The sequence below is a fragment of the Rhea pennata genome, chromosome 2, assembly GCF_028389875.1.
Source record: "Rhea pennata isolate bPtePen1 chromosome 2, bPtePen1.pri, whole genome shotgun sequence".
Classification (NCBI taxonomy): Eukaryota; Metazoa; Chordata; class Aves; order Rheiformes; family Rheidae; genus Rhea; species Rhea pennata.
The window spans coordinates 35,416,398-35,440,252 of record NC_084664.1 but is presented as its reverse complement, the minus strand read 5'-3'; the positions used below and the strand labels follow the sequence as shown (position 1 = coordinate 35,440,252).

The following is a 23,855-nucleotide window of genomic DNA, read 5'->3' as shown; positions in this document are numbered from 1 at the left end:
GGTGTGTCAGTGTTATGGTTTATAAAACCGTGTCCTAGAGATGGAAGCTAATCTTGTAGAAAATATAAGGATCTTCAAATTTTGTGCTGCCATTCTGTATTTCACCATGGATTTCTAACCTTCAGATCAGTGCTTAGTTTCCTTATGCAGCATGTGGAAAAGTTGATGCCTCAGAAGGCTGGGAACGAGGTGTAGGAAATGCAAAGCACAGGTTGCATCTGAAATTCTTCACTTCTTAGGCACACAAGTGACTGATGTAAAGTTGGGAGGAGATGCTTTCGTCCATATTGGAGGAATGTAGGCATGTAAAATTTTTTTCAAATAATTCTGTTGGAATGACTCTTTAGTTTCAGTAGTGGCACTTACCCATAAAGTTAACCTGATACTGTCCTCAGCTGAAGAAGCCTTAAACCCACATTTCCCACTTCTTTAGAGAAAACAACAGACTGTAGTATAGCCTGGATGGGCACCCTCCAACCTCCAGCTGTCATGGTAGGAGATGCTGAAAGTTGAAGGGAATGGAAGCAGCGGCAGGAGCCTGCCAGACTTGACAGGTTTACAGTCAGGACACTCTTGGCTTTTGGTCCTGGCTCCCAAGACGGTTTATGGATTTTAGGGTAAATACTCACTGAGTAAAACTCGAGTAGGAAAAAGAAAAGGGTGGAGGAAGTGAGGAAGAAGGTTTATTTGCAGATTGCCCTTCAAGTCATGTGGCAGTAAGAGAGCCACGGCCCATCCCTGGCCCTCCCAGAACAGATTCTGTTCCCATCAGGAAACACCTGGGCTAGTAATGGCCACCCGGTGTCAAGCGAGGTCTTAGTTATGCAGAGGCTGTATCCGTGATCAAATTGTGGACGGTGATATTAGCCACGGACTTTGCAGTGAGCAATTTTGCCCTTGTCAGCTAATGTGCTGAAGGATGGATCCGATATGTCTGTGTGCGAGTGTGAATGTGTCTTTACGTACATGTCATTTTTATAAAGCCCCAGTGCTGAATGCTACAACTAAACACTGTCAACAGCAGCATATTAGCCAAAAAAAAAGTTCTAACATATTGTAGAACCATTAGTTCTTAGTAGTTTGCTAACTTTTTAAAAAATATTTAAAAAAATAGTTCTAACATTTTAAAGCAAATCTAATTTTCTTTCCAAAGCAGAATTGGATAATATTAATTTCTTATTTATAGAGTACATAAATGTGGTGCAACTTTCTTTTAACTCTTACAGCTTGCATACGTGAAAAATTGTTGGCGTCGGAGCAATGGGAGTTCTAGTATGTTATTTTTAGGAGTGACTGTGATGCACTTCATTCTTTTTCCAGGGCTGTTCCCGGCTAACTTTCCCATGAGTTTTTAACCTCTTGCTCCTGTTCTCTTATGTAACAGGAAATAGGTTGACAGGAACAAACAGAATACAAGCATATCAGTCAGTCACACAGTAGCAGTTGATTTAGTTAGCCCTGCCTTCTTTCTTCCAAAGTAGATACATTTGGAGATTCAGATGTGCCTCAGCTCTTCTTGAGTTGTTTCAGGGGAAGCAGCGATTTACTTGTGGTCGGCAAGCAGCACAGAATTACGGAAAATATGATAAAACAGATGCGTTTCTTTTAAGGTTGAAACTTGTGACGGTGTCATGTCCTGGGATTGTGGATTTAAGTATCTGTTTGCTCTTTCTCCCACCCTTAAGGCAGGGGTTTTGTGCAAGCTTCAGGAAAGAGATGACATTGGACGGATTGAGCTAGTCCAGAAGCTGGCGAGAGAAAACTGTCAGTTTTTGCAGGCGGATAGAAAACAACCAGAGAAGACAGAACAAGTAAGACATTTCTTGTATGGGGTTTTATTTTTTGTTTGTTTCTGGAAGGGGAGGGAGATTTAGGTCAGAAAACTGAAATAGCAAAGCTGATGGTCAGAATCCAGGACACACATTAGTCATGGAGCTGTAACTGTAGCTGTTCTGTCGTTTACATTTCACTGAAATATGAAAAGTTCAATATTTTTAAAAACATTTAAATTATTATTATGTTGACATTACCTGTCAATTACTGTTATTACTGTATTGCGTAGCACATATGAAATAGCAGATGATTTCTGCATATTTTCTACCAAATTGTTGTTTCTACCAATTATAATGAAATGTTTGTCTTTTTAAAGATGTATTTAAATAATATATAAAGCACGTGAGCGCTTCCAGTACTTATTTTTTAAAACAGTTGTCTTAAAAAAAATATTTTGCTAGTATATTTGGAAGAAAGTGTTAACTGAAGCTTTTCAGTGTGAATAAAAAACTGGTCTGGATAGGGAATTCAGCAGCTTCTTGAAAAAATTCTATTTTCAACCAAAACTTACACTGAGGAAAGCAGCATTGTGTTTATTGCTTCTGGAAGTACTTATTCAAATGTTAGTAACTGGATTGAAAATGTACGAAAACATGACTGCTAGGCTTATAGCAGAATATATCCTAATTTTGTTCTCCTGGTAAAAATTTATATTCTGTTTGCATACTCATCTAAAGCTCCCCAGAACAATAACTGCAAGAAGCAACAAAAATCCCACGTAGTCCTCTTGTTATATACATAAATTCTCCTCCATTTTCTACTTACTGGGCAATAGAATAATATCTGTGCTTTAGAAAAGAATTACTTTTCATCTCCTCTGTGAGCTCGTTCCTACTGAAGTAGGGCTGTACAAAGGAAAAGAGAAAGATGAAATCTTATTTCAGAGCTTCACGCTGGTCTGTTCAGCAGCATATAAGGTCTAGTCTTGTGTAGTTAAATATGTAATTGTATCAGTAGGTACCCACAAGGGAGGAGAGTAATTAGCTGGGCTCAAATCCCTGAGATTGAATTGTTCCTCGGCTGATCCACCAGCCATGGACATCTGGCAGAATTTCCATATATCTTTAAACCGTATCAGCAAAGCACAATTAAAAGTTTAGGAGCTTATATAAAGAAGATTTTAGCCAGGAAAGGTTTCTAATTGTGTTTCAGGATTTTGAAGAAAGATTACAGATTCTGTGAGCGTATGAAAGGGAGGAATATTGGGACTGATACTCCAAAAATTCAGTGGTGTTTTAGCTGCTTGCTGTGGTCGTTGCAGAGGGTAATGTGGTGTCAGCTGTAGTTCTGCAGCTACACAAAGCAGTTCTAAAAATGGAAAGGAGTGCTCAGCTTTGCTTTATTTCCCCTTTGAAAAGTTCAGTACTTGGCAATTGCTGGCATACTTTAGGAGATAAATGGCTTCTGTTTAGCAGGAGCAATAACAAGCTGATATGCTCCTGCTGCCCCATTTGTGCTGCGCTGGTGGTTGTAGGGGTGGGTGATGATGTGGCCACCACAGGACCTGTGGTCCAGGCAGCCCAGGCTTGGGTGCAGGAGAGACTTCCAGTCCTTAGCATGGGTGTATTTGCTGAGAACCCATCTAGTTTAGTGATTTCACGAGCAATGGTCATCAGAAAAGGCGTTACTGAGTGTAGGCCCTTCCAGGTGCCTTCTCTTCTCTGAGGAGAAATGCAGCGAGTGCCGCTCGCACACGGGCTCCCAGGCCCTCCCACTGAATTTTAGGGCTGCAGAAGTGACGGCACTTCATTGACCTGGGTCTATTGCCCAGTCTCCTGTGCTTGTTTGAAATGTTAGAGGAACAATGTGCTCAGGTATGGTGTCCTTACAAAATGATGTGTAGTGCGCCCATCTTGTCTTTTTAAAGAAGCATAGGTTGCTTGTACATTACTTCCTTAGAACAGGATAATGGGCACTCTGTGAAGACAGGGAGATGGAAAAGCTCTGCGTGTTCTCCGCAGGCCCCTCGTTTCTCAGCAGGTAGCCTGCACCGAGTCTTTCACCAGCTTTCCTTCCTGGTGAACTCAAACTGCGCTTTCGTGGATGATCTGCCTTCCTCAAAGGGAAGCTGACGGTCTGTGAATGAAATGCATGAATATCCTGCCATGCTCTTCTTTCAGCACTTCAGCAGCCTACTAGTTGGGCTAGCCTTCCCGCCAATGCAGCGTTAACCAGAAATCCTAGTGGTTGTGCAGGCAGGGTGGTGCGTTTCAGCGAGACGCTGACAGCGTAGCTGCTGGGTGCTGTAGGCTTTGCCACCACCTAGGAGGTAAAGCTGCAGTTTCTAACACAGTCAAGGTGGACTGGCTCCTCTAAGTGGAAGTCTAATTTGTTCTCCTCCAGGAATACTCAAGAAGAAGAAGGAGCTTGAATGCTGAGTTAAAATTCTAAACACGCGTACTTCAAATATAAGTACATTATGTTTCACTCACTTAAAATGTCAGGAAAATTGAATTGTGGCTCCTCTGTTGCTACCTACTCTGTTTCTAAGGCAGCTATTCCCAGACTGGTACAACCTTACACATTTTTCTTATTGCTAGCAGCAAACACAAATGGAGTATGATTGGGCTTTGCTGATCCCCGTGTCTTCCTCTGAAGAGGGAAGAGCTCTTGGCTTCACAGGAGAGTATGGCATCTGATGGACTTTTTGTATTTTTTCTTCTATAGCGAGTGAGGTGTGAAGCTGCTTGGGGAAATGACCCTCCTTTCCCTTTTGCGTTTGGAGTGCTCTGAGATGGAGATCTAGTCTGGCAGTAGGACTGCAGAGCACTCCTGTCATTCAGATAATTAATGACCAACTTAATCTGCACCTGGGGACAGAACTTGACTCACATAGCAAGGGTAAATGCTGTGTGGGTATGGCAGAGCCTGGGCTGCCCCTATGCCAGAGGTCCTCAGGCAGGTCAAATACCTAGATGTGCTCTGCAGAGCGTGATGCTGGGGCTGGGATCTACAGCCCACAGGGGGCAGGTGAAGCACGGATTGGTTTGGGGCACTGGTCTGTTCAGAGAGAGAAGAAATATAATTCTTTCTTTCTCAGAAAAAGCAGATGGTCTGGAAGAGGGGAAAATATGTGACAGGTGGGTAGGTCACTAGAGGAAACTCATTTTGGAACTGCGGTGACGGAGAGAAGGGATTCCTTTGGTCTGGATCTGTTTTGGAGGGTATAAAATTGGAGCAGTCGATGATTTTGTTCATGAACACATTTTATTTCATAGTTTAAGCACCCAAGTCAGAAAGTCAATATTCCTTTTATTTCAGGTTTCTGATATGCTGTCTTTTCTGTACAAATTTAGCACTGTGGTAAATCATAGCATTTCTTCAGAAAACTTTTTTAAAGTTTTATGCTCAAGCTCTATTTTATGTGAGCTACTAGTTTCTTTCTGGTATTACAAGCTTGTTATGACCACGTTAAACTGGTATACTGTAATATGAGATTGTTTTCTGTAGCACAGAATGCCAAATTCCTCTCTGGTGAATATAATGTTTGCAAAATGTTCTAACTGTAATAGTACTGACAAGCTTGTAGAGGAAAACAGAAACCAAATGATAGTGGTTTGTTTCCCATTGCCATTTTTTAATGTGTTAGACTAAGGTTCTTTATAAAGGTGCTGCCTGTATCATATGTGTTAGGTTTCCTAAAACTTCTGTTTTGCAGATGAGCATAAAGTAAATAGTAATAAATAGGTTTCTAAATAATGAGATCAGTCTCTTCTCTGTGCTATCTCATTCCTTCAAGGTAAAAATCACTTCGATAAATAAAATGAACCAGTTGTCTAAAATGCACAGAAATACTTTTAGTTCCAAATGTGAGCCAGAGCAAAAATAACTATGTAAGCTAGCAGTTTCTTTTTTACTTTTACTAGCAAATGGCACTCATAAACCTAGAAAAATTGGATATTTGTATTTTTGTTATTTACATACTACATTTCGTCATAACCAAATATATTAAAACAATTGCTTTGATAGGAAATAAATCAAGAATCCGTATTGAAGTGTTCAGCTATAAAACGAGTCTGCTTTTTCAAGAGGTTTGCTTACTGTTAGCATCGGTTATAATATAGCAAGTGAGATACAGCCATTTGAAGCGATTTGTCATAGCTTTTTTACTGAAGAACTCATTTGAGATACATTTGAGGTATATTGGCACTAAACAGTGGTTTTGGGGAACTTCTTTTTAGCAACCACGGACTCAAATAGTATCTTTGTAATAGACTCGATACTGTTTCTGGTTCGGTGTTGCACTGATTTAAAATTCTATCTGTTTATAGTGTTTACTTTAGCAAAATTGAAAGAGTACTCAAATATCTTTTTACCTCAGTAATCTGGGGAAAGTATTCTTTAGGTTATATTTCTGTTTGCATAATCAGACCAATTGAATAAGTTTTTTTACAAGTTGACACTAATGTTCAAAGGAAATTCAAGACTCCCACATTTTTTCAAACCAACTAAAGAATATGAATTCATTATTCAACTAAATAAATTTTATTCTAGGCTTAGGCTGTTTCAGTACTTCAATGCATAAGCGGGGAGAGAAATGTTTCCTATATCCACCTTGTAATTTTTTTATGGAATAATGCATGTATAAATAAGGGTTACTCGCTGTACATGCTGCTTTGGTGTATTGATTCTGTGATTTAGCTAATTTGAGGTTAGAGTTATATCTCAGGAGTGCAGGTGTGTTTTCAGAAGGACAACAGATATTTAAAAACAGTTTTGTTAATTTACAGAGTACTAACTTTTCTAATCAGTGGTCTCATTAAGAAGACAGATGATTTGCTCATTGAAGCAGGTTTACTGGTTGGGCTGAAGCTGTTAAAAGGCTTACAAAAGAAGATTAACGACAGGGCGCCCGGGGTTGTACAGGTTACTCATGACTGAAGAATTTCTCCAGGAAATTCCTGCCATGACACATGAGGGTTATTTTAGGGTGCACCTATCTGTCCAACTGGACACCTGCAAAGAAACAAGAATGAATGCCAGGACATGTCCAGAGTTGGAGTTTTTGTTAGTTTGATAAGGCTGTGGCCTTGCATTATACTGCACTACTGGATTGGTGATCAGTGATCAGTGCTCTGATGGAAAAATACTCTTTAAGCAATGACATGGAATGATGTCTGAATGCAATCAGTGACTGAAATCAGAGCTTGATGTAATCAGAGCTTGAGACTGATTGTGCTTTATTTTCTAAATAAGTCATAGCTGCTTTGGTCATAGCGCGCTGCCTGGGGTAGACTTGCTGGAGAACTTGTGTGCAGATTGGCTCCCTCCTCTTGTACTGGGGGCTGCCTGGCATCTGCTGCAGAAGGACCATGGATCAAATGGGCATAACTGTGGCACACTGAGAGTGGCTGTGGAAGTATTGATGGCTTCAACAGCCGTGGGATGGGGTAGGTGTCTGAAGTCAGTGAAACGGAATAGGTTTAGCATGTAAGCGCAGGAGTCTGCCATTTGCCACCTTATCCCAGGCTGATACAGTAGTTTGCAGTGCTGACTTAGTTTTTTCTTGGCTTGTCGTTGAAGACTATCAGTGAGGCTGTCAGCTGACAGCCTTGTACTGAGTAACAGTAAGTAATTAAGAGATCTGTAACATGCTTACTCTGGAGGCAGCCTGAAGTTCAAGTCTGTGGTGTGAATCAGGAAGAAAAAGGACTTGAATCTAGTTCTATCATGTTCCAAGAGAGTGTCCTATTCCTGAAGTCTGATCTTTCATGTGCTGGAATGAGTACGTACCTCCAGGTGATCACCTATTCTGGGTAAGCCAACATCTTTATCTTTTCAAAAAAAAAAAAAAAAAAAAAAAAAAGGAAAAAGAAAAAGACTTCTGCAGTTCTTAGGATTTTTTCAGGGCAAAACAGATATCTTTTTGAAATGGAAAAAGTTTACCAGAGATAAGGAAAATATTTCCTGCTCAGTTGTAGAACTGGGGTTATCTTGCTACTGGGAAATCTGTTTCAGTCTCTTGAAACACTTTTTTTTTTAATATGTATTTTTATTTACTATGTAATTTTAAGAGTTCTTAGTATTCCTTTTGTTGAGTAAGTTAATGTGATCAGAGTTTTGGAGAAGAAAGCCCTATTGTAAGCTGTGCAAAATGGCAGTTAGATGGTAATGTCCTTCTTTCGGTAAAAATAAAACAATTGAGATGAGTAATGTTTGTGCTCACATGATACTTTGTCAGCATAATATTGGAACATGTGCAATTACAGGATACTGGGCAGTTCACTCTCTTCCTTCGAGTTAGGTTATATATTCCCATACTACTTTCTTTCCTCCAGATGCTTTGCCTGGAGTATTGAAAAGAAAAGAAAAAAGAAAAGAGAAAAAAAGAACAGAAAAGAAAAGAAAGGGGGAAAGGAAAGGAAAGAGGAAAGGAAAGAAAGCTTAATTTGCTCCTTTTTGTGATTTGGTCTGTAACATTGATACACTTTGTATAGAAGGAAATTGCACATACATATTTTGCATGCTGAGCTTTCTTTGTTTTAGAATGATGACTCATTCTCATATGTGACAGTACTTTTAGGTTGTGGGGTGAGAAGAGTGAAAACAGCATGTAATACTTAATGGGACAGAAGGCTGGGAGTCAAACACTTGAAGTTTATTTTTGACTCCATTCATTATTTAATATGTGATCTTCACTTCTCTGCCTCTTTGTTTACTTTGATGTAAAATGGGATCTTAAGCCTGTCGGACCTGGAAGGAGTACTATAAAAACCTGCAGTAGTTAATGAATGTTGTTGAAGTGCTTTGAGATCATTGAGAGGTGGCTCGGGGATCCCAGTGGGCTGAAGCTATGTTGGACTTCAAACTGCAGGGGGCCAGAGAGCACATTTTTTGAAAAAAAAAATGAGCAAAACTGCAGCAAGGCCAGAGAGTCAGAGTCACATCTCAGCCTCTGGTTGTTCAGATGCTTCTCCAGTGACTTCCTGAAGACTTATATAGCACAAAAAAAAAAAAAAAAAAAAAAAGAAAAAAAAGAAAAAAAAAGAAAAAAGAAAAAAAGGTGAGCATCCAGGAGTAAGGAGAGGACAGGACAGCTAATTTTGAGGACAGTGGGACAATGAAGTTCCCAGCTCCGGTACCAAAAACCCGATTCCAAATTTTCCCCTTATGGGCAATATCAGTGTGAAAAAGCAGAGAAACTCTTTGAAGGCTTTCACTTGCAAGTCATCTCTGTACCCTTCCTTCCGTGTTTCTTTCAGGATTTCATGTGCTACTGAAAATCCAAGTGTTTTGAAGTTTTATCTGTCTGCATAGATCTCTTTCTAGCTCAGACCTTTGAAGTTACTGGCCATATTACCTGTTATCCTTTCTGTTGTATTCCCAAGACTCATTATTACATGTTTGTGTAGAAACAAATTGCACAAACTACTTACCTGTCTACGTTTCTAGTCTGACCAGAGGCTTACATAAAAAAAAGATACCCTGTTTTTTCTTGTAGAGAAGTAGAAATTAACAATTTATGAATTTAAGGCACCTGCTCTAACATTCTCCTTTTTTAAAATTTGCTAGTCAGTGCCCCTCCTTGTACAATCAACGCCTTTTATGACTTCCTCAATGTTCTTTTCTCCATTTCTCTGATATATAAGTAAATTCCCAGTTATGGTGATACTACAATGGTTGTTTCCTGCCATCTGCTCCTGCACAGTTATTCCTACATTTGACCAAGGAACTCGGAAGAGCAAAAGAGCCTGGAATTCTCTGTCAAGTTAAGGAAATTTGTTGACTACCTTCAGGATGATTAAAAAGTAAGGTTTATAATATTTTGGATATTAAGCATTGAAACTTAAATCAGAAATTTGAAACAGTTTTTGAAATTCAAAAGAAGTAATTTTGTGCTTCACCTTTCAGTGAGATACCTTTTGGTGAGGTCATTCATTGTTTTACTATTTTTTCTGTTGAAATTGAAACCAGTTGAGGATGTCAGGCTTTGACTCTCAGCGTGGACCTGACTGAAATGAAATGATCGAGATAAACTGGAAAACTTTGTTGATAAGCCAGAAGTTGATGGCTGTCCACCACAGCTTCGTCATTGGTGTCTGCAATTTCATAGCCTGCCCAGGGCTCAGAGGCTGACAAAAAGGTCGAAGTGCCTTTGGTCCCCCTTCTTTCCCCTCCCACCCCCCAAATATGTTCAGGAAGAATCTTCATTCATGTTGTAGTGGAGATTTGGGCTGGTGATGCAGGAGATATGTGGATAGTGTCATTAAGCAGGTGATTGTCTTTGCTGTGCACCGGTGATGTTTCTACAGGTCAAGCTTTGCTCCTACTTCCAGGAGAAACTAGAGTGGAGTACATTCTCTAATCAGACAATTTCCATTTAGAGTACTCCCTGCTCTCTAAAGTTAGTGGGCTTCCGTGGGCAGGATGCTCAGGAGTACGTGAGGCTTCCGTTGATTTCAGGTGCTACTGTGCCGGCATCACAACCCTTCCCAACTACCAACCAAACAATCTTTCTGCAGAGATCTGACAGCCTGAGTCAGGATCTCACTGGAATAAATGCCACCAGCATGGTCAAGGTTTGCTGCTGCAGGCATGCTCTTGAGACTGCCTGGGGCAGGCTGATACGAAAACTCCACTTTTCCCACCGTTTGTTCAGACATCTCTGCTTAACCTGTTTATACAGGTTAGCCTCTCAGCCTGTTTGCTTCAACGGCTTTCTGGAGGAAGGGCAACCCTAAAGAGAACTTAATACATCTTCGCCCCTATTGCTGAAGTTTCCTCCATGGCAAGAAAAGACACCTTGACGTTTTTTTGTGCAGACTTCTCTTTCTCAAGATTTATTTATTTTAATCATGAGGCATTTCTAAATAATCTCTAAACCTTGTCCCTGTGCTATGGCTCTTCTGTCACTCACTCTGCCTGCCTGCATTTTAAAGCTTAATTCAGCTCCTACCGATGTTAATAGGTATTCTTGTGTAAGAGCAGGGTCTGGCCCTGGGGGTCTAGTGCTTCTATAGTGCTGTAGCCATGGAAGGTGGTGGCCTTTTGCAAGATGTGCTTGACACGCAGACGCCTGTGGAGAATGCTGATTTGGTAGCAGTTAATACACCACTTACATTCATTTTCCTTGGTTGTATATGGCAGCTCAAAAAGCAAAGGAACGAAAAGCTAGGCCATTAGTGATATTTTTGCTGACTGCTTCCCTCTAAATCAAAGCAGGTATTCCCCTGTCCTTTCTCAAATAGTGTTTCTAGTGCTGTGTGCAGCACCTTCCATATTCTAATTCACAGCATGTGAAAATGAGGACTCAAGTACACATGCACTGATTTTGTTTCAACTACCCAGTGAAAAGTTTTAATTAGATGTTTCATGTGGAAACATTAAACAGGATTGAAATTAGCAGTGACCCTGTGGCACTTCTCGAATATACTTTGATGCCACGTGGCAGGCAGTTCCTGGCTTTTTTGTCCCTTATTGGAACATTCACATCTGAGGGAGGAATGCTCTGATGTGTGGGAGCGATAGCAGCTGCTGGTTGCAGGAAAAAGTACTTCTTAGCTTCATTTGGTGACTTAGAAAATGACAGAATGACCTAAATCAGGAAGATTATGGATGGCATCTGGTACTTCCTTTAACAGCATGCTGGAGTTCAAACCTTAGATGAATTTTCAAAGCACTGTACTCTGGTAGGCCCTGAAGAGGAGATGATGCTGAACCACACAGCATTACCCTACTACACCATGGGAAGGGCATAGAGCCAAAACCTCTTTGCTGGCTGTGGTCTGCATCAGCTCTGCCCCTTGTGAGTCTGACTGGTCTCACTGCCGTCTCACGTGGAGCAGCAGGACTGAGCACCATCCCACAGCTCTTCTCCACTTCCTCTGGGAGGTGATGGGAGCTGTCCTGTGCGTGCTGCTGTCGGGAGCAGCGTTTCTGCCTACCCCGATGCCAGGAGGAGTGAAGCAGCACTAACTAGCTTTACTAGCTCTCCTAATACAAGAGAAAACTAGCACAGAATGCACCTTTTTAGTTTGGTAGCAATATCGTGGTGATTCTTCTCTTTTTGGGGAACTACTGTTTATTAAAGAAATGCAGTATCAGCTTATCCCTTTTACCAAATATTTTATATAATACAAATAGGGGATTATTCACCACAGGAGCCTTTGAAATATATATGTAGATACAACTACAACATTTAAATCAATTTAGTGCTTGCAGAATTAATGCTGCTTGGTCATATTTAGCAGGTTAGTAGGGAGAATTGATGTGGTCAGGGCAGAAGATACTAATCAGAGCTGGCTGGAATGAAGCGACTGTAGTTTCAGTTCTCACAAGCAAAGCCTAGTTGTTTAAGTTTTGAGCTAAAAACCAGACACATTCAAGCCTGGGCTTCCCCATGCCAATGGCAGATGGCTGGAAGGGGTACCGACGCTCTGGCTTTGTCTGTCTGCATGTGACACTTGGAACTTTGCGGTGGATTGATTCAGTCTGTCTAAATAATGTGTTGGTCTGTTCACAATACCCATAGCAAGCTGAACATTGTGCTATATTGATTTCTCTAGATTTCTTAGATTTGATAAACTCATGTAAAAGAACATGACTTCTAAACGAAACTCCCTTTGCAGTGAGCTGCTCCCTACAGAGGAAAAATTAAGCTGGGGTGGGGGTGAGAATAGTGTCCTACCTGCTTTATTGTTGGCATCTGAACAGCTTCCAGAGGGAAATGAGCCATGCCCCATCCTCCCCTGAGAGCTCATCAAATCCTTCTTGCTGCAGATGGTGGCACCTGTGAGGGAGACCTCTCTCAGGGTTTCTTTAAGGATGTGGCAGAATCCCTCTCCAGCAAGCAACATAGGATGCTTGTGTATCATTTGCTCAAAAGAGTGGTCCCTCAGGTCTGTCTCTTTGTAGAGGTATGTGCATCTGTGTGCACGTGCTGTACACGGATAAAGTAGCCTGCGAACCTTGCCAAAAGCAAAGCTGGCCACTTACAAGGAGTGCTTGTGGGACCCTTTTTCACACTGTAGAATTAAGCAGTCATTTACAGGCAGTCTCAGGTTGGTAGCAGAGAAGCTGCTTTATCCTGATGAGCCATCTGTTGCGACACTCCTCCCCACTTTTCCTCTTCAGATTGCATCAGCTTTTCAGCTGGCAGTTCCTGAAAAGTTTCAGTTTCCTTTTTTGGTTCGGTTTGTCTGCACCAAACCTGACACTCGGGCATCACATGTGAGGTCTCTGCAAACTGCTCTGCCCTTGCTTCAGTGCTGTGAGAGTCACCTTTCTCCTGCTCACTGGCCAGTGCCTGCTGACAGTAAAAGCGAAACACGCAGGCTGCCTGTTCACTGCAGCGACCTTGGAGGTAGCCCTTTGTAGGCACACCTTAGCTAGCCTCCCCCCCAAAAAAGAGAGGGGGCTGCTAATGGCCTCTGGGTGTCAGACTGGGGCTTGGGAGCTCCCTTTTCTGCACAGATGTCCCCCAGGACCTTGGGCGAATGAACGCTTCCCTATCTCCTTTTTTCTGGACTATTGTGAACCTAGCTGCCTGAGATGCCCTCACACACCAGCATGGTGTTTAAGTATTTAGGATGCGCTGACTGGCTGAAGAATGCTATAAATGAGGTGAAACAGCATCTCTTTTTAAGCCTGAACAAATCACTGCAGGTCACAGATTTTTGACATGGGAACCCAAAATTGGATCCTTCCTTAAAGATCCCTTCCCTTCCCTTCCCTTCAGTCATAGCTTTCACTGCAGAAGACCTCTAAAAGTCTGTACCTTTTATCTTGGTGCCTCACTTTAGGCACTTCCTTGTAGGAACCTGTGCAGGAACTGAAAGAACATACGCCAATTTTACCACAAAGCCGTAGGTATCTGTGCTAACTTGCTTGGGGTCTGTAGCCGCTCGTAGAACAGTCTTGCACTAGGTGACTGTATCCTTCCAGGAATTCATAGATGGTCGCTCTCCCACCCCCAGCTGTTACACAGACACACACAAGCAAATATATATATGTGTGTGTGTATATATATATATGTATGTGTATGTGTGGGAAAAGCATTTGTTATGAAACAGTTTTGTTCTGTGCAGGGAAAAAAGGTATAAATCCCTTGCACCATTTTCCTTCTCAGCTGCTGTTGTAATGCAGTTAAACTCTCTCTGATATTTACCAATTAATCAGTTGACACATGTAGTTTTTATAGCAGTGACATGGGAATAACAGAGTTGTATTAGACAAAAGCTATACAGTAAACTGTGCATATACATGGTATTTGGAAAGGCTATTAGTTTTTAGCTTGTGTCATGTTCAATATGGAGTAAGGATCCCGTAAGTGTGGAAATGGTTAAAAAAAAGGGAGGGGGGCAATTCACTTATTTCTTTATGGTAGAAATTCATGCCTTACCTGCAGTATGAAGAAATGAAGATGTTGCATTCCAGCAGAAATACCAACAAGCTGTAAAAGATACTTGACCATTGTAATGTAAAAATTAACTATAATCTCATATGTATTTGCAATTTTCTGTGTAATTCACTAAAACTGTGATTTCCTGTATTCCAGTGGTCTCGTGCATGGAAGAGATCTGCGTCAAACGGCTGAGTGCTCATCAATAAATCCTATTGATTAAGATCTAATAATATATCCCATTTTGGGGAGTCTTCATTTTGGCAATTTTGCTAATTCAGCACAATGTAGAATATCAGAATAATTCAGCCCACCTCACTTTCGCTGTTGCAGCGAATAATTTGTTCTAATCCTTTTTATAGTTTTTCCTTCTGATTTGCCATGCACATGTTAAGCGCTTGCTGCAGCAAAACTTCTTCTCTTTCTACCTTAGACAATATATCTAATGAACTTTATCTGTATTGCATTGTTAAGAGTAAGGAGCTAACTCTAAATAGAGTAGGGCTTTTATGAAAATGAAAGCCACAAAAAGTTGCGTCATCATGGGAAATCACTGCCAAATGTCGTGTGAGTTCCTACTTTCCTGGCACACACATCATAGAGAAACATTTGTTCGTTTTTAGGCCCTAGCTACACTGAGCATCTTGACTTCTGTTGCTTTACCACTCTTCAGTGCATGAATGTTTTCCATCAAAATGGATCATTATGAATTTACTTCTTTTTAAGTAGCAATAGGGATTAATGTAGGGATATAAATAATTAGAGGCTTAGCTCATGCTATACAGAAACATCTTAATCAGATTAAATAAAAAATATATTTTATTTTTAGAATAGTCTAATTTTTAGTGAGCCAAAACTTAAAATCTGATAAATTAGCAGTGATTTTGTGATTTGAAATTCAGAAAAAATGCATCTTGAATGCCAAATGAATGAAAATTACTCTGTCTTTTACATCTTGACCTTCAAAACTGGGTTAGCTTAGTATTCTTCACATTACTGACCTTGGAACACAGTAATTGGGAAGACAGTGTTGAAAGCAGTATTTTTCCTTCACCCATCATGGGGGAACAGTTTGAAAATTGCTGGGGGGGAGAGGAGGAGAATTGTCTTTAAGATCCCCAAATAGCCTGGAAGTTCTGGTGATGGTAATGTTTTAAATCATCTTTATTCCAAAAATGTCCTTCTGTGCCAGCAAAGCCTCACTTAACTAAAAAGAAAGATCAGTAGTGTATGGGGTTTGAATAACCTTACAGTTTTAGAGATTCTTGTGAAGCTGCTAGGCAGTCGCTTTTGTTGTTATGCAAACATGTCCTTGTTCCTTACGGAGGTGGATGTGTGGCCTCACAAGATGTTCTCTGGCACAGCACTGCTTCAGCGGGTCAGGTGAGATGCTATGTGTAAAGGTTGTGCTTTGTATATCCAATTAATGCCTGTGAACCCAAGGTCTCATCTCTGGCTTTGCTGGTTATTAACAGGCAGCCACTGCACCAATGCAAGCTGTAAGTGCAGGTGAAGAAACGCACTGCACAGGGAGGATTTGCTCCAGTATAGATAGAAGTATAAGATAGAAATTACAGCTTTTTTTTTTGTCTTTACTCAGTGGGTAGATGCACTGTTAACTGCATATTCATTACTTTTATTGGGAACAAAAATTCCTAACAAATCTTTAGGAATGTTAGATTGTGATAGCTTGCATTTTAAGGGCTTAGAAGAATGTATAAGCAAGCTGTGTTTAGAATCACGAAACTCTGATTCATTTTATTAAAAACATAAGAGAAGCCTTATGTTGAAATTTCAAATGCTTTGTCTTTATCTTTCTTCAGTCAAGTTATTGTGGCCTGTGTGTTTCTGATTTCATTCTCCTAATCCTCCCATGTCTGTATTAATATTCAAGGCATCCATAAAGCACAAGTCCTCCTGACCTACTGTTGCAGTTATGATGATGCAGAAGATAAATCATGGCAATGACTGAGGCCGTCTCAAGCACTTAGTTGCTCTGGCAATTGCTTCTTGAAACATGACTGAACTGAAGAAAGGATCATTAGTTATTTCCCTGGAGTACTTGGATATTGTAACACTCTTCACGGGCTTCTATTAGGAAGTTAAGACCTGATCGCTTGTTCAAACATCTCATTTTCTCTCTCCTTTACTCAGCCATTCCTTGGAAGTTAATGAATTCCAGAGCATGTCTCTCTTCTTCCCCCATGGCATCTCCTTACTTCTCAAAGTTCAGGTCAAATAGCACATGACCAACTGGATGGGAAGGAAGACTCCAGTAAGGGTAAACAGGTTTAGGAAGTCAGTACTTGAAGGACTGATGAGATAGGGTGACTTTCTGAGATGTAAGACTATAAAAAACATTTCCTGAGTCACCAGGAAGAAGTTGGTTAGATGAGATCTTATACAGAAAAAGAGTGGCCGCTAATGACCACAAAATTCATGTTTTGTTGTGTAGATTGCTGTGTGAGTCAGGGAGGAATCAAGTCGGAAGTGGGAGAAGGAAGGTCCAGGGCAGAGATAGGAGAGTCGCAGTATTTCCTGGGTGTCATTAGCAGTGTTGATATAGTCTGGGGAGTCTATGCTATCCTGTCTGATGGTGATAGGATGTGGTGTGAGGAAGAGAAAGGCATCAGGTGAAGATATGCATCAGTGAATGGCATCAGGAAGAGATACTATCAGTGGATGTTTGCATCCCAACATGAAGCCATTGCTGGCTGAATGAAACCTGGGATACAGGAAGCTGGCAAGTGGCATGGTATTGTTGCTCTATATCTATTCTCCTAGGTGACGTCATTTCAGGTTGCTCAGGAGGTCAAGGAGGCAGAAGTATTTTAGGGGAAGAGAAGGTGAGTGATCCAAGGGAGATGGCTCAGGAACCTGATATTGATGCTGCTTCTCATGGTGAATTAAAGGGGTGGAGAAGGAGCCTTGTGTGGGCACAAATGTAGCCAAAGAAGAGCTAGAAAAGGGCAGCAGCAAAACACTATTGGAGCCTAGTGCCTAATGGATATTTAGATGGTTTGTGGATGGGGCTGGTAGGTGGAGGAATTGGGTCTGAAGGGACCCTTCTGGACAGGATTGACTCTCTGAAGAGCAGGGAGGAGGGGAGGCCCTCTCGGGAGCCAGATATGCATTCGTTACTGGTAGCATTGGGGCCCCCGGCAGATTTGCAGCAGCCTGGTTCAGAGTTGAGCCAAGGGTAGATCAGATGTCCTTGTTTTGGGAGCAGCAACATTCACCAGCAGGGTGAGGCGGTTTGCTGGAGGCAGCAGCAGCTTTGGCTGCCCAGCGTGATGTGCTGCTACATGTCTGGCAGACTTCATGCCTCAGCAGCAAATGTTTTCCCTAGTGCCCTTGTGCATAGTTTCCTGATGCTGAGGTGCAAAGTGAGTTTGAGAGGCTCACTTGTAAGGTTTCATGGTGTTTATTTAGGTGAATCCTAACAAAACATTGACTTGTAAACCTTTTAAATATTTCTTCCTTTTCTAAGGTTAAATGATCCCATGCAAAAATTACATGTTGGGTTACTTTTGTCAACATTTTGCAGAAAACAACATAAAATCTGGCATTTGCTGTGTTGTGGTGTGTGTTCCTCAACAAAAGGACAATCTGTGCAGAGCAGGACACACAAATACACATATGAGTGTTTACTCAAGATGCCTTGCATCTCATTGCAGATACCATGTGATTTAGTGGTTGCCATGGTGACTATGCATTTTTTCTTTCCATAACTTGAATAAATGTTGAGATTGCCCTTGATATAACTAACTTACCTTCCTCCTGAAGTTGTACACGATTGTATCATCTAAAGAAAGCAGCAAGGAAGCTCCCAATGTTCATACTGAAATAATTTTTTTACAGAATATGGTTAGTTAAGGAACAGATAGATTATTCTGTCTGGAACAAAATATAAGTAATTTAATTTGAGATTACTTAAAATCATAAAATAGAAATGTAAAATGTTACTCTATAATGTGAGAGGCTGGCATTATTGTATATTATTCTGCGATTTCTATTGTTTGTGACAATTTTGGTTTTCTTCAATATTTGAAAATAAAATTAAAATGTATTTTATATATGCCATCTTTACAAAGGCAGTTTTCTTTACAAAGAAAACAGTTTTCTTCTTTTCTTCACTGCAGTCTTGAAGTGAAATTTCTTTCTTGTGTAAGGTAGCCTCTACTTTTAAATGAATTATTGCTGATGACACCTGGTTAATTGCTAACCCATACTTTCCCACCCCCATTCATTTTTTCTTTTCCATATGTGGACAACAAGCTTGTACCAAGAACAAAACATTTGATCCTGTAATTTGCTCCTGTGCATGTAACATTGGAGAAAAGTATCCTGTATAGAAGAATCAGAAAGCCTGATTTTTCTCATTCCTATGATGAACTATTTGTTGAAATCAGTGAGCATTTTATCCTACAAGGGAAATGCAGAATCAAATCTGCTATTAGATGAAAGGAATGAGCTTTATTTTTCCACCTACCCTCTTCTTCATTTCTTTTTGGCAGGCCGACTGCATGCTCTACACATTGCTCTCCCCTTAGGATACATTACCAAGTCTGCCAGTGATTAGTGGCTCATCTATTTTTGAGTGATTTAGATGCATGAATTAATTAGGGAGAAAAGAACCATTAGAAGGCATCAGTAAAAAGCCTAGTCATTTCAGACTATTTTAGAAGGAGTTAAAACCAGCATCCAAATGAAGAAAATTATATTCGCAGTGAATTATACTCTTCTCAAAAGAAACCACAACACTATATCTAACTTAGTTGGAAAAAAACTCACCAAAACATAGGATATAAACCCTAGTTTATGACTTTTATTGTTTAGTTAGAGGTTAAATAAACTGTTTAATTTTAAACATTTGCTTTGGATCTTTTTTTGCACTTTCTGTTAAAGACTCCCATTAAGTATCAGTGCATTTGTGGTATTTTGATTCCAGAGTTCTTGAGAATGAGCTCTAGCTTTATATAGTAGTCTCATTTTTAGAATTTATCTTAAGCTTTTGTGAGACCAGAACCAGATATAGGCCTTTGCTGAGTATTCTATCTTGAAAAATCAGCTGCTTCCTTCTGTGAGTATAGATACTTCAAGAAAAAGAAGCGTGTTTTGCAGTGATAAATGTAGTGAGCAGAACATCAGTTAATAGGCAAGTTTTAATCTTACAAGTTTGGAATCCTGGGTTATAATGTGAGTAGTGTGTATCTGCCCCTATTTATTTTTTTTTCTACCAGAATAATGGCATTGTCAGCATGAAAGGTGTTGAGGACATAAGGCAAGAGACAGAAGTTTCTCTTGTAGATAGTGACTGGATAATTTTTTTAAAAAATAATATTTTACTTCACACCAAATATAAAATGGAGTAAAAGGCAGAGAAAGAGATCAAGTCTTGTCTGTTTGACTTAAATTGTAGGTGTCCAGCATTGCTAATTTCAGCTATGTGAAGCTGATGGTGTCATATATTTACTGCCTTATCTCTTCCATTCTTTCAGGAGACCTTATTTATCACTAAGTCCATAATAAAGGTTGAAAGGGCTTTGCACAGGTATCCTTACCAAAGTGATTAGTCTATGTTAATAAAACAAATAATATCAGTAAGTTATCTTCTGCAGTAGTTTCCATTCTTGTGTGAAAGCTATATGCAGGCTGCCTTAGACACCAAGTAAGAGCTCTTCTGAATGTTAATGAATTTGTTATCTAGTGCCCCTCATATCCCAATAATTTTTAGAATTTCACTCTTCTGATGTTAAGATTATTCTCAAGCAGAATTTCTGTGTATCTAGTCAATCATCTTCACATTTTTTTCCCAAATGCATATGATAATAGTATTATGTCTTATCAGTGCTGGGATATTCGGGTTAAGTCTACCGTCCTCCCAGAATTTTTTCCCCATCCTGTGCAAGAATTAAGGCCTCTAGTTGTTATCATATTTCTTTCATGCTTTTTGCTGCAGCTGAGGCCTGATCCATTGCCCCCTGGCATCATGAAGATATGCTTTTTGGTAGCTGTTGGTCTGAACTGCTATGTCATCTGTGTATGCAAGGGAGATACCTGCCTCTGGTGCTCGAATTTTTATCCTACGAGAAACTTTACACTCTGAGGAAGAAAAAAAAAGTTCCCATCCTTGTTCAGGTAAAAATAATACAATTGACAAGTTCCCTCAGGATAGAAATATAAATTTAATTCTCCTGTCACCTATGTGGGAATTTGGGACCTCCAGGCTTTAGCTCCAGACCTGATGCGCTCCTGAGGGGCAAGGGGATCTAAAGCCCTGCCAGGCTGCAGCGTGCAGTGTACGCAGATACCAGGGGAAGCCTGGCAGCCTGGTGCCTGTTCAAATTGACATGTTCTGGCAGTATTTCAGTTCTAGGGGGATCCACATTTTTCAGGAGAAAAATGTTGTACTGGAAGATTTCCAATCAGCTCAATCTACTACCACATTAATTGCAAGGCGACTGGAAGAGATAGCTGGCAGCTGTCTCTTTTGTCCTACAGTCACATTAATTTGTCCTAGGGCACTGCAGAGTTTTTGCATATGCACGTGCTCTAGGTCTGCCATTCTTCCTTATATTTTTGAAATAAGTGCTACCCTGCCAGGTGTGGGAGAATGATAACAATATTAATACTGTCCTCATGTCTTTTGTCTCTCTCTCGTGCTCTCTCACTCTTTTTATTTTTTCCTTAGCTGTTGTATGGTTATAGAGAGAAGGTCTCTTAGGTTGTCCTTGCCAAGGTGGTAGCACTCTGTCAGGCTGTCAAACCTATCTACTAAAAGCTTCAAAGTGTGTGTGCTCAAAGAAAGGAAAAACGAAATGCATAGCCTCCAGTTGTCTTAAAAAGCCATTATTCATTATCTAACAAAGAGCTGGGGGGTGTTAGGGTTGTGATACCATTACTTGGGTGGCTGTGACACCATTAATGTGGTTTTTGTGTTATTTTAGAAAGCATGCTCCTTTTCCTGTGTTACAGGTACTACTTCCTTTCATTAAACCCCAATCCGTTAAAGTGCTTTCACCTTAAAGGGCAATATTCTGAGGTAATCAGGACCAGTTTGGGCTACAGAGAATTCAGGATCTGTTTAGGGCATTTCTTGGCACTGATTTGCTGTACAGTGCTCTGCAAGACTCCTCTTCTTTCTCTCTCTTTTTGTCTGTCTTGATTTACACAGATTTTTTTTTCTTTTAGTTTTATCTTTTTTTTTAAGTGGTCAGTATGGCAGAGTGATAATCTTGCTTGCAGTGGGACTGCTTCTTGAGCTTAAGCACACACACACAACTGAGCTTTTTTGTGCCCTAGGACCTGACAGCAGCCTTTCTGCTCACAAGAGGACTCTTGCTTAGTCATTCCCTATTCCCGTGAGCAGTTTCTTGCTTCTTAGTAACAGGGAAAGCAAAAAGAATCCTACTCTCAGCAGTTTGGGGATTACAGGAAAAAATTGAGTTCTTTGATATATGACTGTGTAGGGATATTAATCTTCTCCCCGATGCCTGTTGTCTATCATCTCTGTCTTACCAGTGCTATCCTTTTGACCCTTCTCCAAGAGCAGCTTGTTATTAACGTTGTCTTTGCAGCGGATGCTCGGTATGCAGATGATAACATCAACAATTTTTGTAAAAGTGCTTATTCTGTGCATTATTGTATGTGATATTGAAAATTGTTTCTGGCAACAAAGGATTTAGATTCTTTTCCTGATATGACTTTTGCTTGTTTTACCACCATCTGCAAGTTGATAAATACTGGTATTCAGAAGAGGATCTGCTAAGCAGTATGTCTGCTTTTTGTTGTGCATCTCTGAGACAGATAGCTCGGCATGAAACCACTGTGAAGTTTTGATAGGATACCTGGATTTATTTTGCTTGGGAGATGATTATTTCATCATTTAAATTGTTTTATGGACCAATCAGAAGTCTCTTGAGAGCCAAAATAAAATCTCTGTGTAAGCTATTTTAATTTTTCTTTGGTGAATTTCTCTTTCTTCCAGTATGCTGTGAATTAGCACATCTTTATGAAAGCAAGTTTAGCAAATGCACAGGGAGACAAAAATGTTAGAGTATAATGAAAAATTGGGGAAGATCTCTTGAGATGACAAAAATAACAAAAGGTAGTATGAGTATTCCATGGACCATATTTTACAGGAAAACAGAACAATATATCCTTATGTGAGATATTTTTTGATTCTTAAGTGTTTTTATATGAAAAGCTGCTTTTGGTGTTTCTGCAGTCATACATGGTATTTTTTTACCTGAAATTTGGAAAAAATGATGATCATCAAAGTGACTGTGAAATAGGCAGTCCCATTTAAAAGGAAGTTTTGTAATACGGCATTTTAAGTACAATTAGGATAATAGCTATTTTTAATTTTTTGTCTTTCTAGAGTAAAGAGTGGGTAACCATTTCAAAAAAAATATATTTACCATTCTCCTTGGCTGAGCTGGGCTGGTGGCTTTAAAATGCTTTTGTCCTGCTGTAGCAGAAAGTAAATCAAGCCTATTAATGCTGAATTTGGTCTCTGTTGAAACTCTGCGAAATACAGCAACGTATTCCAAGATGGATTATCCTCAGAGATCAGAGATACTGTAGGCCATCTCCTACTTTAATTGCGATGTGTTCATTTCCATCTTCTTGTCAAATAAAGAGGAATAGCCTGTAAGGACTGGGGCCATTTTTGTACATCTGTCTGTACTTCAGTGATTTTAAATCTAATTCTGCAGTATCCACAATAACAGACTCTAGTGAAGAACATAATGAAGTGTAAGCAAGTAGTCATCCTTAGTGTTTGATAGATGCTGTCTGAAAGAGAGTCTGTTATAGGAGAAGCTGTTAATAGATTTTTTTGGCTTCTTTGATATAATATAAATATGTCTGTGTTTTATAGCTAGGACTAGTCTCATTGTATACTACTTGGGTTGGAAAATCTCCCATATTATAAGAATCCATTTTTGTTTGCATATAAGAGTTGTCACATCTTATCTGCTCATTTTGAAAGGTATCTGTCTCAGCCTATTTAATTTCTTAATGAAAAATGCAGCCAACATGGTTCAGCAGCTGCTGAGAGTAAGGTTAGAGGTAAATACTGTTTTGCTATGTTAAAAAAAATCTGGCAGTAGTTTCAGTGAAAAGCTCTTATATCATTATACTTCTGAAGTGGGATTTGAAATCCCTTTGGGGAAGAGCCTTTGTTTTTTTGCCATCTTCATAAATATCTGCCCAAATCTGGCCCAAGTTAGAGGCCAAAAAATGTAGTTTGCACATGCTTTGCAAAGAGGAGTTAGAGCTTTGCAGGTTAACGTTTGAAGACTCACTGAACTCTGAGAATGCTTCAGCCTGAGCCGAAAAAGGTTTTCATTACAGCTGTAGCTCTTGGGTGTTACAGCCAGGATCTTCCTGCAGGACATAATGAGCCCGCACAGAGCTCTGAGTAAAGCAGTTAAGATTTTTATTGTGTCCAAGCCAGTTCTAAGTGAGCAAGTTTGGGGGTCTCTGCATCACCCTGTGGATACACACGCTTTCAGCCTTTGCAGAAGGTAAAGCAGGATTCCAACAGACAGGAACATTTTTTCTCAGTTTTGACCCAATCCCAGAGCAAACGCATACCATGTCTTGAAGAAGAGAGAGTTGTTAGTGATGGAACAGGATGTAATAAAAAATCTTGTCTTATTCAAAGGAGACAAAT

General features: G+C 40.1%; 1 protein-coding gene across 3 annotated transcripts in view; it reads left to right on the top strand.

Moving 5' to 3' along the window:
- The window catches only part of RAPGEF5 (Rap guanine nucleotide exchange factor 5), a 167,480-nt gene that overhangs the window by 70,665 nt on the left and 72,960 nt on the right, over positions 1–23,855 (top strand). For all 3 annotated transcript variants that reach the window (XM_062569216.1, XM_062569215.1, XM_062569214.1), the window contains exon 9: positions 1,686–1,811. In XM_062569216.1, coding sequence (XP_062425200.1) covers positions 1,686–1,811 — 126 coding nt within the window. The remainder of the gene's footprint in view (positions 1–1,685; positions 1,812–23,855) is intronic.